This window comes from Cladophialophora bantiana (genome assembly GCF_000835475.1).
Source record: "Cladophialophora bantiana CBS 173.52 unplaced genomic scaffold supercont1.14, whole genome shotgun sequence".
Lineage (NCBI taxonomy): Eukaryota > Fungi > Ascomycota > Eurotiomycetes > Chaetothyriales > Herpotrichiellaceae > Cladophialophora > Cladophialophora bantiana.
Window position 1 is genome coordinate 220,131 of NW_015971588.1, and position 14,316 is coordinate 234,446.

The 14,316-nt window shown below is 54.2% G+C and overlaps 4 protein-coding genes across 4 annotated transcripts; all 4 read left to right on the forward strand.

The window, feature by feature from the left end:
- Positions 1–979: 979 nt before the first annotated feature.
- On the forward strand, positions 980–2,524 carry Z519_08877 (uncharacterized protein; the record flags this gene model as incomplete). Its single annotated transcript, XM_016766604.1, has 2 exons — positions 980–1,108; positions 1,442–2,524. 2 exons carry the CDS (start codon positions 980–982, stop codon positions 2,522–2,524), a joined length of 1,212 nt encoding a protein of 403 aa, XP_016616902.1.
- Positions 2,525–5,440: 2,916 nt separating this feature from the next.
- Z519_08878 (uncharacterized protein) lies at positions 5,441–7,669 on the forward strand (the record flags this gene model as incomplete). Its single annotated transcript, XM_016766605.1, has 1 exon — positions 5,441–7,669. One exon carries the CDS (start codon positions 5,441–5,443, stop codon positions 7,667–7,669), a length of 2,229 nt encoding a protein of 742 aa, XP_016616903.1.
- A 1,166-nt stretch (positions 7,670–8,835) lies between these two features.
- On the forward strand, positions 8,836–10,563 carry Z519_08879 (uncharacterized protein; the record flags this gene model as incomplete). Its single annotated transcript, XM_016766606.1, has 1 exon — positions 8,836–10,563. The coding sequence occupies one exon, from the start codon at positions 8,836–8,838 to the stop codon at positions 10,561–10,563; it is 1,728 nt and encodes a 575-aa protein (XP_016616904.1).
- A 738-nt stretch (positions 10,564–11,301) lies between these two features.
- Positions 11,302–13,973, forward strand: Z519_08880 (uncharacterized protein; the record flags this gene model as incomplete). The annotated part of the gene is made up of 4 exons (XM_016766607.1): positions 11,302–11,745; positions 11,796–12,020; positions 12,070–12,684; positions 13,203–13,973. 4 exons carry the CDS (start codon positions 11,302–11,304, stop codon positions 13,971–13,973), a joined length of 2,055 nt encoding a protein of 684 aa, XP_016616905.1.
- Between the last annotated feature and the right edge of the window lie 343 nt (positions 13,974–14,316).

Below are 14,316 nucleotides of genomic sequence, written 5' to 3' on the forward strand. Positions count from 1 at the left end.
CAGAGATCAATATCTATAGCTGCTGAATGCGCAGGCAGCGACAATGATACAGTCTCAGAACTCAGTCCACATACCAACGTGAATAAACACCGAAACCTCCTTCGAATTAGCTTTCCGATCGAAGCGCCACCACGCGAGATGCGGAGGCATTGCCGGGGCCTGGCCACTTGCCCCTCTCATGGTCGGTGGGTATGTCGAAGAGCCACGGAGGAGAGGAGAGAGCATGAGGAGATCAACCCCCGAGTTCAAGATTGGGACTTTCATCGACCCCTTGAGTCGTGTGTCAGTACCATGTTCTTGTAAGGCCATGGTTCTTGGGATCCTGGACTGTTGACATCACCTTACTCTCAAAAGTCTCCGCCCGTGGAGCCGAGAAAAGTCGTTTGACAATCGCATTATTAAAATCGCCCATTGCCATCTTCTCCTGTGTTCATTGGCATTCCAACGCCGAGTCCATTCACCACGGCGGCGACACTCTGGGTATACCATCGTCGCATGATGCAGCAGCAGCATCAAGTGTGCTGACATTGAGCCAACAAGCGGACCGGTCGCCTTCTCATCTCTCCCTCCCTCTTAAAACATATTCACGCCTACGCAGACCACACGCACAGTCCCTTCCGCACGGATATATCCGTGCCCTCCTCGCTCTCGGCAGATTTGTAAAGAGAAAAGGACGACCGCTGCGAGCGACGCACTGGACGATATTTATCACCATCAGTCTCGAGTCGAACCTCCCTTTCTCCCCGGGGCTCTCAAACCTCCTTGATCCCACTTCCATTCCCACTCCGCAGATTCCCGCGGAATTCCTTCGCCCTCCTTCGTTCCGTCCCCGTATTTGCGATCGGGCAACTTTCGAGATCTCGTGCCGCAGGGAGACTGCGCATCACCGACGGCCGATAACGGCGAACAGGCCAAGAACAACCAAACTCCTGCAAACACCACATCTTAAGTTATTAAAACATAAATCTTCACATTAAAGATGGGCGACGCCGGTCCTCTGACGCCGGACCCGCTCCTCCTTGAACGTAGCGCCGCCCTTGACGGGCAGATTGAAACAGAGGGAGCGTCTCCCCTAAGGGAGGTGAAGGTGCTTGTTACCGGGTTCGGTGTAAGTTCTTCTCCAGGCCTCGGGTTTTGAATTTGTTCTCGATACTGGTGTCGCTCCGCGATGTATTTGGGAGGCGGCGAACGGCAGGAAGATATCCCGAACCCCAGTTGAACAGGGGCAGGACCGTGACAGGCGTCAAACGGCTTGATCTATTTCTCCGGCTGCTGTGGAAGTATGACCGTGCGACATGACTATGTGGTCTTGCGTCTTGACGCGGCGGAGCCTCTAGGGAGGATATCCGCGGACTCGATTCTCTTGCCCACCTCCCCCAACACATGTCGTCTATCTCACCTTGATTGGGACCATGCTAATATTCACCCCCCCTCTCTCTAGCCGTTTAAATCTTTCCTCATAAATCCCTCCTGGTTGATCGCCTCGGCGCTGCCCGAGGAGCTTTATCCCTCCCCATCGACCAACGCTCCGCAGAAATCACCCGACTACAAAATCACCTTGATCGTCTACCCCTCGGCCATCCGCGTCTCCTACTCCACCGTCTCCACCACCGTACCCACCCTCATCTCGACCCACAATCCCGATTTCATCTTGCACATCGGCATGGCGGGCGGCCGCGACTGCTACTCCCTCGAAACCCGCGGGCACAGGGACAACTACCGGATAAAGGACGTGGACGACTGCGACGGCTTCACATGGGGGGAGAATCGGTGGAAAACGGAAGGGGTGCCCGAAGTGCTGTATGTCGGATGGGATGATGTCGACGTGCTTGCTCGTTGGGAGGAAGGTGTACAGACTGGACTGAGGGAGCGGGGGTTCTTGGGGAGAGGGGAGATGGAGAGGGCGTTGACAGAAGATGGAAAGAGAGATAGCGAAGCCGAGGCGCCGGCCACAAGAGCCGTACCCCTCATGCCCATCGGACGAGGGACCATCCCCCTGAACCTGATGTGGGGGACGAGCAATGTGCCTATATCATCGACCAAGGCGGATGAGAACAGAAGAAAAGCCGTGGTCAAGTTGTCCTGCGACGCCGGACGGTTTTTGTGCGAGTATGCCCTGTTTGAGAGCTTGAGCCGCCGATGGTTGGAGTCTCGGAGACGGAGTGATGGCGATGACAACGGAGGAATCCAAAAAGCGGCACAACCGAAGGAAGTCGAGTCATCGCTATCGGGGTCACCCGATGTGAACACCTCAGCCTCGTCCAATTTTAGCGCCTCTCAGTCCCATACAGACCAGGCGCCAGACCGTCTTGGCAAAGTGGCTTTCCTGCACGTGCCGGGCTGGACGGGCGTGGAAGACATCAACCGCGGCGTCATGGTTGCTGAAGAGGCGATTCGCGCGCTGGTGGGAAGTTGGGAGGACGGCTACAGGAGGAAAGGGATTGGCGCGAGGATGGAAATCCAGGCGTATACCAAGCAGCATTCGGAGGAAGCCGGCAGGGTGGCGTCACCGTGGAGAGCGTGAGGGAGAGGGGGAGGACCGCACTTACCTGAGAGGTTTGAGGTTTGTTCCTACCTAGGTGGGAGACTGCGTAAGAAGAGAAGGGAGGGGGGTTGGTTATGGAATGGGTCACGAAACACCAGCAGGATGATAGACAGACCGCGCACATGGCCGGGGAATGATGACTGTATATGGAACGATGGAGGATGCCGTAATAATGATACTGTAGGACATTCTAGATGGCTGTCTCATACCACCCCATACGAAGAAGCTCAAACTTCATCAGCTGGAGCTGGTTAGTTTGCTCTGTTTGATGGGACATGGGCTCTCTCTTTGCTATTACTCACTTACATCACTCCTCGTTGTGGAACGAATATGTCTTTCCGTCGATGGGACATGATATCCAGCTCAAAGGCTTTAGGGCTGATGGCAAACGGGGCTCTAAGATTCAGCTGAAACGGAGGACCAAAAGGACCCTGAGGGTCCAGGATCCGTTCCCAAATGGCTGCAACGACATTCGTAATGACAATGGAGATGGGCTGGTCGCTCGATTCAATTCGATTTGATTTCCATCTCCAAGAGTCCGGGTCCGACAAGGTTTGAAAAGGATCAGGGAATGAGGTATTGGCGCCATGAAGGCTTACCAGTTGGTTCCAACCCGGGACTCCGGTACTATGTTTGACGTCGTCATCTAGCAATAACGAGAGGCCTTTTTTTTGTTCCGTGTAACCCACCCACTCACCCGGTCGGATCTTTAACCTGTCAACGTTGGGCCAAGGCAAGGGATGGATGGTTTTGACAATGGCTGGTCCCGACGTCTGTTGAGAAGTAAGGGCAAAGAGAAACATGCCGAAACAAAGGGGATTGTTTCCTTGTCTTAGGATCGCCGACGGAGGATACTCCGTACTCGACCCAGATGCGCACAGGTGCTGAACGGGAATGTTTGTTTGTTTGGAGGGGGACCACCAGCACCAGGGGGTTTTCAACAGTAAACGGCCATGTATTGGTGTTGATAGTTTGTGATGCAGGGTCACGGGATGGGATTGAGATCAACGTCAGCAGCTGGGTGAGGATGAGAGAGGTACAGAGGTATGGAGTGATCCTGACGACCCAAGCCATTGAGCTTGATGGACAGACCGTGAGCGGAATCGAAGAAATGGTCGGCGGTGGAAAGACGGACTCGGAGTCTGGCATTAGCGTTTTCGCAGTGGCTCACAGTGGCTCGCAGTGGCGTCAGCGCCATAAGGCAGACACAGATGTTGATTGGCAGTCCATGGACCACTCAAACTCGGCTCGCGTATTTAGCGCATTTAGCGTGTTTAGTGTTGAGAACGCGTCGATCTCGCGTCTCTCGCGGGAGACTCGACGCGTCCATGGCAGACGGATGGGGGCGAACAGCTCCAGGGCACACGACCATCATGGAACACTACGGAACATGACTGAGCAGCACTTTCAATGCCTACGAGTATGACGAGGGTGGAGGAAAAGCCACATGATGATCGAGGGGGAATGGCCAAGTGGGAAACCGTGCACATGTGGTGTTGGGATCCAAGACACACGAGTCTGTGCTCTGCAGCATGATGGAGAAATGATGGAGAAATGGCTGCGACTTGGGCATAACCGAGCAAAGTGAAGCGAGCACTCACAATGAGAAAAGCGCAAAGGAGTGGTGAATATCCCTCCTCTTTCTGCAGTGGGAGGATGGAGAGTCGTTGCCAGAGAGTGGACTACCGTTGCTGCTACTGCATGCGCTCCTCCTGATGCTCTCTTTACAAGATTTCCACGTAAAGTGTCTCTGTCCTGCGTCCCTAGTGGCTCCGTAGAATGGAATAATAAGATGAATATTGCATCCTCTCTCCTATCACCTTGTTCGTCTTCTTTTATTTTCATTCCCCCCTCCCCTTTTCTCTCATAATTCTTGTTCTTTTCTGGGCGAGCTTTTTGGGGGGTTTGCAACCTTTGGGCCGACTGAGGGCTTGGGGCGTGCACGTGCCTCTCTCTCCCGCGTCTCTCGTTGGGCACCTCCCCCATCTGGTTCTCTCCACTGCGCAGTGCCCACCGCCTGAGATCTCGCCAGGCCTTGCTGGTCTTGTTGGGCGTGTTCCCGGGGACCGAGCCCAGAACTGGACACCTAACGGAACCAGAACCAGCTGGGAAGCCCCCCAAACGAGACAAGAGCTTGTCCCTTGTCCGACTCGTCCTTCTCCTTCCCTCCCTCGCTCCCTTCCCAGGTTCAAGTTCTCCCAAGTTCCCACTCATCTCCTCCCATCTCGCTCTCCTCTCGCAGTCTCCGTCTCTAGAAAAGTTACCCGCCCACTTCGACTTCCAACATTCCAATCCTCCTTCCCACATCCCATATCGCCCATCACATCACGTCAACAGTGTAAACAACATCCCCCCTCTGTCTGGCCGGCGACAAACATCCTCTCACTTTCTACGACATTCGGCTTCAACACGTCCATCACTTCATATCTGCACCCTCACCCTGGTCTCATCAACCTCACCCCCCGGTCTCGCCAATTTCTCCTACCGCGTTTTCCCAGCCACCATCATTTTCCCAGCTTCAACCACTATTACTGCTTCGTCCCCGTGCGACCACGTTTTCCCACTGCGAAAGTCTGCGCGTCCAGCACAGCACCACCACTATCCCGAGTCGCTCGTCCTTCGTTCATACTTCGCTGTACATTTCTTGTTCATTCAACTTGCATACGATTCAGCCTACAGCCGCCGTGGCGCCTTCAGATCGACCCTCGTCCGCGTGACCGACCGCATAACCGCATAGCCGTCCCAACGCGCGTACACAGCATGAACCCTTGAAAAGGAACAGCACTCGAAATCCTTGACCGGGCTGCATCGTTCGGCTCTCTGCGCCTGCTTGTATATATCGCGCCGAACATCAGATTGCAGAATTCAGCCTGCGCACATCCCTCATACAAACCCATGGCCGACCGCGAACCGTCTCCTACGCTATTGTCCTCGTCCGCACAGCGCAAACCACACATGTCCATAACCCTTCCTCGGAACTTCGCGCCTTTGAGCCTCGATGGCGGCGAGGACCCCAAGACTCCAGATCAGACATTCGCGGAGCTGAAATTACCTCCGCCGCCCCATCATTCCACTTGTCGTTTGCGCCGGTCGCGAATTCGAATGGACAACTTCCAGGCGCGTAACAACGCTCTGCCGGCAACGCTGTTTGCTTCCGACATTTCCATCCCGTCTAGTGCTCGTTCGGTACAACAAGATGCTGGATTTCCAGACGCCGACTTTGCTCTACCGTCGATCGAATTACACCATCACCTGGCCAGACCGGTCTACACGCACAGCATCGCGGACCCCTCTCCCAGCGAGAGGCTGAAGCTGTCGGCGCTCAGGGACTCACAACTTCCGCGCACCCCAATTGCCCAGACCAAGGTCCTTCTGACAGAGTACAAGAGCAGCGCTTGGGACATGCACCGGTCTGCCTCAGCATGCTCGATCCGTTCGGATTCATCTTTCTCATCCTCCGAGGGCACGTTCACCACTCGACCAACCTCGTTCGACGGCAGCGCCACGAGTCCTGAGAACGAGACAAACGATCCATTCTCGCCAACAAAGGTCAACATAATCCCTGACACGCCCTCGAGGAAGAAGAACAAGAAACTCAAGGTCAACACCATGCTGTCCAAGGTTAATGTTCAGTGGAGCATCGAAATGGACAACCATCTCTTCAACGTCTATCAGATGTATCTGGCGGATCCTACTGTGACCCCATTCAAGACAGTCCCCGGCAGCATCCCTCCCACCGGTGTCTGTCATCGTGTAGCTCGGAGAGCCAAGGAGACATGGCCCAGAGCTTCAAGGGTGACCAAACCGCTCATTCGACGATACAAGATGCGAAATGTCATTGAGACTCGAAACTTTGTCAGGGACAAGACGCCTGAACCGAATGACTTTCTCCGAACCGACCACAATGATGCACGGAGTCCTTGGCCTTCCGAGTCGGCCACGAGAAAGCGACTCAAACAATTGTGTAAAGAGAAGTTCACCATCACGGCCCATTATCAGCGATTGCGCGAATCCAGAAGCCCATCGCCTTTTCACGAACAGTTTCCTCGTCGGCCATCGTCTCGACTGGCCCGGTCGACTTCTCATCAAGACCCGCAAGCGTCAACTACCTATGCCACGCGAGAACTCGGCATCTCGCTCGTTGCGAGTGGTGCAACTGCCCCTCTGGCCCAGCTGGTAACGGGTGATTCGCCTCCAACACAGTTGATGTCGGACGACTGGTTCAATACCCCCGTCAACGCTTCCTCTTCCGACGCCATGTCCATCTCCACTCCTGCAGGTCTAGGCATCGAGGCAGAGCCTGACAAGCTGCAAGTTGCAAGCAATATTCCGCGCTTGGCTTCGCCGTTCAATTACAGTACTTGGAATGGATCAAGCAACTCGAACAGTCAGCATCGGCGCCATATAAGCCACAATCACTTCGAGACCGTTCACGCTACCGGAACACGTTTGCTCTCCCCATTCAAGCTTGAGCCGGAAAGCTCTCTCAACGTCAACAAGCGTCGTGCTCAGCATAACCTGGAGGACGAGCTGAGCCCTAGCGGAAGCAATATTGAGAAACTCAATCTCGACCTCAACAGTCTCCCTACGCCGGCTGTGTTTGAGCCAGAGCGTCTGGTTCGACCGGAGCTGGTGTTTACCGGAGCAGGAGACCTCAACCAGCGGAGAATTCGAGTTCGAAATCGTGGTGCCACTTTGGGCGCGATGAACAATCGAGAACACGTCGAGCGACTCTTCACGCCTCCGACCTCTCAGGTCCCGGGCGCTGATGGTATTTCCCCAGTCCCGCCATTGCCAGCCTCGCTGACTGCTTTGGCAAACCCCAATGCTCGGACGACAAACGCGAGTGACCTTGCTCCGCCCGAGCCAGATTCAAGTCAGAAGCGACTAGGAAGCCCTTTTGAACTTGACCCTAACAAGCGAAGCTACCGCTCCAAGAATCCTCGACACGTGCCGAGCTTGAGTGACCCTTTCATTAATACAAGTGCATTTGCGACGACACCAAATCATGGGCACAATGGGTTGAGCATCGGAGAACGGCTAGCGATGTTTAATACCCTTCATCCACCTCATTTTCTGCGACAGATGTCGGCTTCCCGATCAAGGGATGATCCGTTTACTTGACGGACAAGTGGGGTTTCCAGTAAACTTTACTGTTTTTTGTTGAACAACGATCACGATTTGCCAAAGGAGCACAAGTTTTGTGGCCCGCAGGTGCGATATACATTGGTCCAGGTTCTCGGCCACGGCGTTGACGGTTCAGGTTCCATGCGAATCATATATGAAAATCTGTAGAGAAGATGGGCGAGCTACGGGCGAGACCTGAATGAGAGAGCATTGCGCGGCATTTTTGGTTGATCAACACAGCGATTTGCATGACCAGTAAGATGGGAGAGAAAAGCAATGTGCCCTTGGACGTTTCATTAGGGCCAGCACAAGATCAACAGGCTTGATGATGGCAGCGTTTGAAGATAGCGATTGAACCTTGCAGAACAGCGGACGGGGAGCATTGATCTGTCTGATGACGACTCCGAAAGGGTTCATGATGTGTCAAGATGGTCCTATTGAGTGGTATTCGGCACCTGCACACAGATGAGACGGATTTGAGGGAGACCGGGACGGCCTCACCAGCAGGTGGTGGATGGATCGTTTCCCTGTTGGAAAGGTTGGCCCCGGTTTCTCTGATTATGAGATTATGAAATTTGACCTAAGAGCGGGAATAAAGAATGGAGAATGAGCATCACCTGTCAACACCCTTGGTCCCTCGCACTGCTCGGTGATCTATCCCCCGTCGCACTGTCGTGTTCGCTGGGCCTCCGCCTGCAATACAGCCTCGTGCAGCCTTGGCTCTGCCACCAAAAGGGTAAAACCTGTGAGAAACTCCGGCCCCCGCGCTAGTAATTACGGTGTATGAAATTGATAGCGCAGCATCGTTTATTAGACCTGTCCTGTAAGCGATTTGTGGGAAGGTCTGGCTTAGTCCCTTCTTTCGCGGTTAGAGGTTGTTGCATATCCTGCCCCGCTGCCTGCATGGGCACGGCTGCTTTATCTGCTTGATTCGCCCAAGACGATGACTAACAAGTGTGCAAAAAGCGGTACCAACGGTCGCTGTCGTGACGCCCCAAAAGCTTCTCTGGGAGGTTAGATTGGTTGACTTGGAGGCCAGGTCGGCGATCTGACGTTAAATACAAGAAAAAGGACCAGAGTGGCGTTGAAAACCTCCTTTGTCCTTCCTCCAACGTATCAGGCCCCAAAGCACCGTTACGAGGGCCGAAGAGTCGATTGACACAATGGCGACGACGACTTCAAAGCGTGTGCTCTTTATGAGTACCAAGACGCCCAGCAATTTTCAAGGGACACGAGATCGCCAAGAGGTACGCACGTTGGCGTTGCGTGCGGCGTCCTTTGCCCGGCCAAACAGAAGAAAGAAGAACAGAAGAACTGCGTGTGACGAAGTCGAATCAGCCTCAGATCACGCTGGACAGAGATGTGCCGACCAACTATGGAGCGATTCCACCCCTCCGTCCATCATTCCTCTCGACCCCCATAGTGTCGTTGGGAATGGAAAGTCCGATCCATTTGACTCGATGCCTGTCCCTGTCACTGCCGACAGCCACGACATTCTGACCTACACCCGGTCGTTTACGTATGCAATTAATTGGCCCGACGAACTCGCCGCGTGCCGGGAGGGAGGTAGTCTGTACCTGGCCCACCAGGTCTTGTATAGAAAGTACTTCGAACATGCGGCTCCTCTGAACGGCTTGCTGTCGTACGTCTACAACCTGATGGCCATCGCGCAGCCGGAGAAGGCAGATGTTCACCGGCAAAGATCCTTGCAATATTCTGTGAGGTGCTTCAAGTGCCTCCGGGGTCTGATCGACAACCTGGACTACTCGTACGGCCAACTTCTTCTCATCTTGCAGACGATCTGGCCGCTGGCGAGCGCGGAATATTCAGAGTCTGTTCGGACAGGAGATGACAGCTGCTTCCAACACCGATGTGCGCTAAAGAGGTTGATTCAACTTCTGGGAGGTCTCAACAGGCTGCCCTTAGTCTACCGAGAATTGTTTGTGCATTTCTTTGCCAAAATTGCCGTCGTAACAGGTACGTGCACGGAAATCGACCCCTCGTCATGGGACCCTGGACCGTGGAATGCTCAATCCATGAACTCGACACCTCGACAAATCGACGGGATTCAAAGTCCGTTATCCCGGCAGACTGATATCCTTGGTAGGACTTTGTCAAATATCTTGGCTGGACTGAGAGAGTTGGTTGCTGTCGAAGAGGTGAAAAGGCAGGGGACCTGGTCCGACGAAGATCACCTCAGTCCGATATTCCGATGGTCGTTTCTCCGAAGGATTGCCCTGAAAATGCGCCTGTGGAATCTTTGGCACAGCTCAGTGGATCAGCTCAACACACAGCCTTCGCCAAACACGCCGGGCTGCTCGCTGGACTCGTCGCTGTGCCTTGCGGCCCAACTTTTCATTTATCTCAGCCTTGAGGCCCATCCCATCAAGCAGCCGTGGTTCGCAATACCAACACAGCATTCCGAGATGTGGGAACGGATCAAAGCCATGGACACGGTGCTCTTGCAGCGGGTCAAGGACCTCGATCTGGCAACGACAATAGAAGATCCATTATTAGATGCGCTAGCCAATAACGACTCGACCGCCCAGGCACAGGCGCAGGATCTTCTCTGGATCGTTGCCATTGGTGCATGCTTCGAGGAGGAGGTGAGGAAGCAGCAAGGACGAAACCAGATCTCGGATTTAACGGTGATGCCAGAAGTTGTCGCTGCCGCCCGAGCACAAGGACAGGAACCAGAGAATCTCAGGATGGGTAACGCCGCGAGAACGGCACCACCGACGGAATGGTTCTCCATGCGCTTTGGGATACTGGCAAGAAGGCTAGGATATCCGAGCTTCGAGTATGTGCGAGGATTGTTCAAAAGGGAGTATGTCTATGATGGAATGATCATGGATGAGACGTTGGAGAGACTGTTTGATATGGAATTGTAGTCCTTTCTTTGTTCCGGAAAGCATGCATTATCCCAGTTGAAGATAGTAGTCATGGTGCTGGTATATAAGCGGGGCTCTATGTACTGCACAAGTAATGGCTCACGAGGCTGACGAGGCTTCCCCAGACAGAGCACGGGCTGTACTCGGTAGGTGCCCACTTGACGCGGCTCGCTAGTTAAAGCTGCGGGACTCGGGCCCTAGGTACAGTAAGCCGGGTAAGCCAGGTAAGCCAGGTGAACGATTGGGGGTGATCTCTCAAAGCCTCGCTAGCTGGCGGCATGACCCATTAGCTCCCTCTTAGCAACCATTGGCATTCAATTTAGCACTCTGGGATGCCCAATAGTGGGCTACTGGTTGATCTTCGGGAGCCAGATGCGGCCTGTGCGTCAAATGCCATCATCTCCATTCAGGTTGTCAACCCGTGTCGCCGTCCGTCGCTTTCTTTCGAGTCGACGTGACACCGCGATTTACATACTTGCTTGGTCTCATCGCGTCTGCATTGAGCACTCAGCCTTGTAAGGAGACACCGTGATCTCAGGCTTTTACTGCTCTCAGAATCTCTGTTGCTACAGTGTTGTTTGGGTCGTTTGTATATCTTAGGAGACAGCGCGACCGTTTGTTGCTGTGGTGAGTTGGTGTGACAGCCGGACTCGTGTGCTTTACTGACATCGCGGCATATTAGTCAGTCTGCCTGAAGTTTTATAGACCTCCACTCACCTTAGCTCCATTGAGTGCAAAATGGTGTCGCCTGCGAGACGCGTGCTCGGTGACAGAGACCCCAACGCGCTCTTGCATCAGCAACCCTCAAAGGTGTCAAACAGAGCCTTGCCACCCGCCAGTCCTGTCGCGCAACGAAGCTCTGCAAAGCGTCCTCTTCCCTTGGAGCACTCCCCATCAGTTAGTCCTCGCGTTGGCCAGAAACGGAAGATTGGAGCGGTACACGATCAAGAACAAGCAGGGTCCCAAGATACAGTGGTTACGGCCGCCCCTCTGTCGCCAACCACGAAGCTACTGAGCGACACACGGTCTGAAAATGAAGACGTGCCAATCTCGATGGCCCAGAGCAGGTCGACACTGGACACTCTCCTTACCTCTTTCCGTGCATCACAGGAAGAATCGTCTCAAATGGAGAGCGAATTCCACATCCACGACGAGCCGAGCCAGCAGACCTTGGATAAGATGGTATGTTAGGCTCAATGGCACAAGGTGTCGTTTCTAAGTAAAAGATGTAGCACGCCGTCACATTCACTCAAAGTACACCTCAACTTGTCCCACCTCTGCGCCCGAACCTGGCCAAAGAAGCCTCTCAGATCAGCTTAAGCATGTCCAGCCTGATCGACTTCGACAACAACCGCTCGTCGGAAGATGAAGACATGCAAATGATAGAAGAGCCCGAAACGGCCAAGGACCAAAAGCCCAAGACGGAGAAGGACGCCAGGAAGAAGATGATGCTCGAGGTATATGGACCGTTTGTCCTTGTAACTCCTTGGTCTAACTTTGGTTTAGAAAGCTGAAACGCTGCGGACTCGACTACAGCTCGCCCTCTACAAAATTCAAACCAACCAGATTACAAGACCATTCGCGCGTCTTCAAGTTCCCAAAGTCACATCTCCCCCTCCGCAGCTCACTAGGTCATCTTCGTCCTCAAGATCTTCGTCGACTGTGGGACCGAGCCCTGGACCAGAGAACGCAGCCGCGCAAGAGACACGAGTTGCCATGGCCCGAGCTAGCGCGACCATGGGTCCCAGACCGACTGTTAAGTGTCTCTCAAGCTTGCCAATGCCAGAGATAATCCCAACAGCCTTCTCCGCGAGATGGAATCATGAAGTCGAGCCACAGCAAGAGAGTCAGAGCCGCGAGGTGCACCCGCTGCCCAAGATCGCCAGCAGTCCTCCTGTCTTGCAGGCAGACTACTCGGCGGGACACTTGACCGTGAGAGCGACCCATCAAGACACCGAGCCTAGCACGCCCCTGCAGCTGTCCAGACCGGCGCCTAGTGGACACGGAGATGATGTTGAAGGGGACTCTGACCCCCGACGGAAGCAACTCCGAGGCGTCGGTCTCACTAGCAGTGTGATCAAGGGAGAAGCTGCAAACAGCCTGCTCGAGCTTGTTCGAGGCGTACGATCCGGAGGCATCGGGATGTGCGGAGTTTGACAATTGTGCTCGACATGTGCAATTTATTCCCGACATGTTGCTCTCGATTTGTGGCCAGCAAGTCATGGTGTCCAGGGTCTCTCAGCACTCAAGAGATCTATGTTATGGAATTCGAGTCACTTTCTTTATTAGACATTGATCTATCGCAATCACCGTACGATGAAGGAGTGGCAATCCCACACTGGGGCATGAGATATGGCCCGTGACCTGGCCTTTGAAACCGACAAGTAATCTTTGCAATCGAGCCAGTTTGTTTGATTCACTGCTGTCTTTGTTTCAAGCCTCTGCTTCACTCCCCTACGCGACCTATTCCAAGTTGTGACTCAGCGACCAGTGTTTGTTTGTCACAGATGCCGCAACCCGCGTCAAGGTTTTCTCTCTCTTTGTTCATGGGGAGGAAAAGGAGAAAGAGACAACCTCTGGGGCCAGCCACGTTACATCTCGAGAATACTCAACAGGTTGGTTCCTCTGACACAGACCAGCCAGCAAATCTTTCAGATTCTCTCGCCATTAGCCACACGTCTACGTATTTTCCGAAAATCCACGACCGCCGACATCTTGGATACAAAGAACCCATGGCGCAGTCCACAAGCCAACCGTCGCCAGCCCCCAACGGCGTCACGGAGCACAACTACAAGACCGACCCGTGCCGCAAAGTCGAAGTCGACCAGTCCGCCGCTTCCTCAGACCATCTTGGAATGTCAACATTCGGACCTACTGCTCCCGCCCCCCGAACCGGTAACGCCCAGGTGTTTTTCCACTTGGGCCACACGGGCCTCGAGGTCGTGCCCAAGCCGTTCCCGGTGTGCATCTCGCCCGGCAAGGGCGTCATTGTCAGAGAAGGCCATTTGCACGGGCCGTGGACGTGTGTTCGACAGCCGTATCACAGCGACATCGATCGCTTCTGCCATGAGGACAACGACAGCGACAAAATACCACGAACAGTCACATTCCCCGCTGAACCCATCGCCGGTATGCCCGAGCACAAGATCCGGATCGTGGGCTCGCGGGTGATCGAGTTCTCAGTGCTCGAAGCCGCAGTGGAGCCAGCTCGCTTCGTGCGACTCCAAGTGAAGGCCCTGATCGCCGCGGCAAACGACGAGTTCTGTCCCACGGGTGACACCGTTGGCGTGCCTATTTGGATCGGCGTCGACGAGGGCAGCCCCGAGAATATCTTTCGCGCGGTGCATGGGACACACGGGGACGCGGCTTGGGAGGTCAGGTGTCATGGCGGAGCTGTTGTGAGGTTCTAGCCTTGCTGTATTGCATTGGGCGTGGCTGATATCTGTCTCCTTGTCTATCTTCGCCTTCGTCACAGAGTCGGGACCTTGCTTGCTCACTTACATACTTAAATCTCCACTTGCCGTGCTAGCTAGCTCCAAGATCAACAAGCTCACAAGGTCGCCTGGACATGAGCGATGAAGAAAACCCCTCCGGCATCAAGGAGCTTTCATGCATGTCATAGTGTCCAAGCGGTATTTCCCTTTTTCAACTTGGTTGGATCCTAATGCCTCGGGCTCTGCACTGGCATGAGTATGAATGGACTGACACCGACACCGACTAATCCCGTCCCTACCAATATCTTTGGGTGACCTT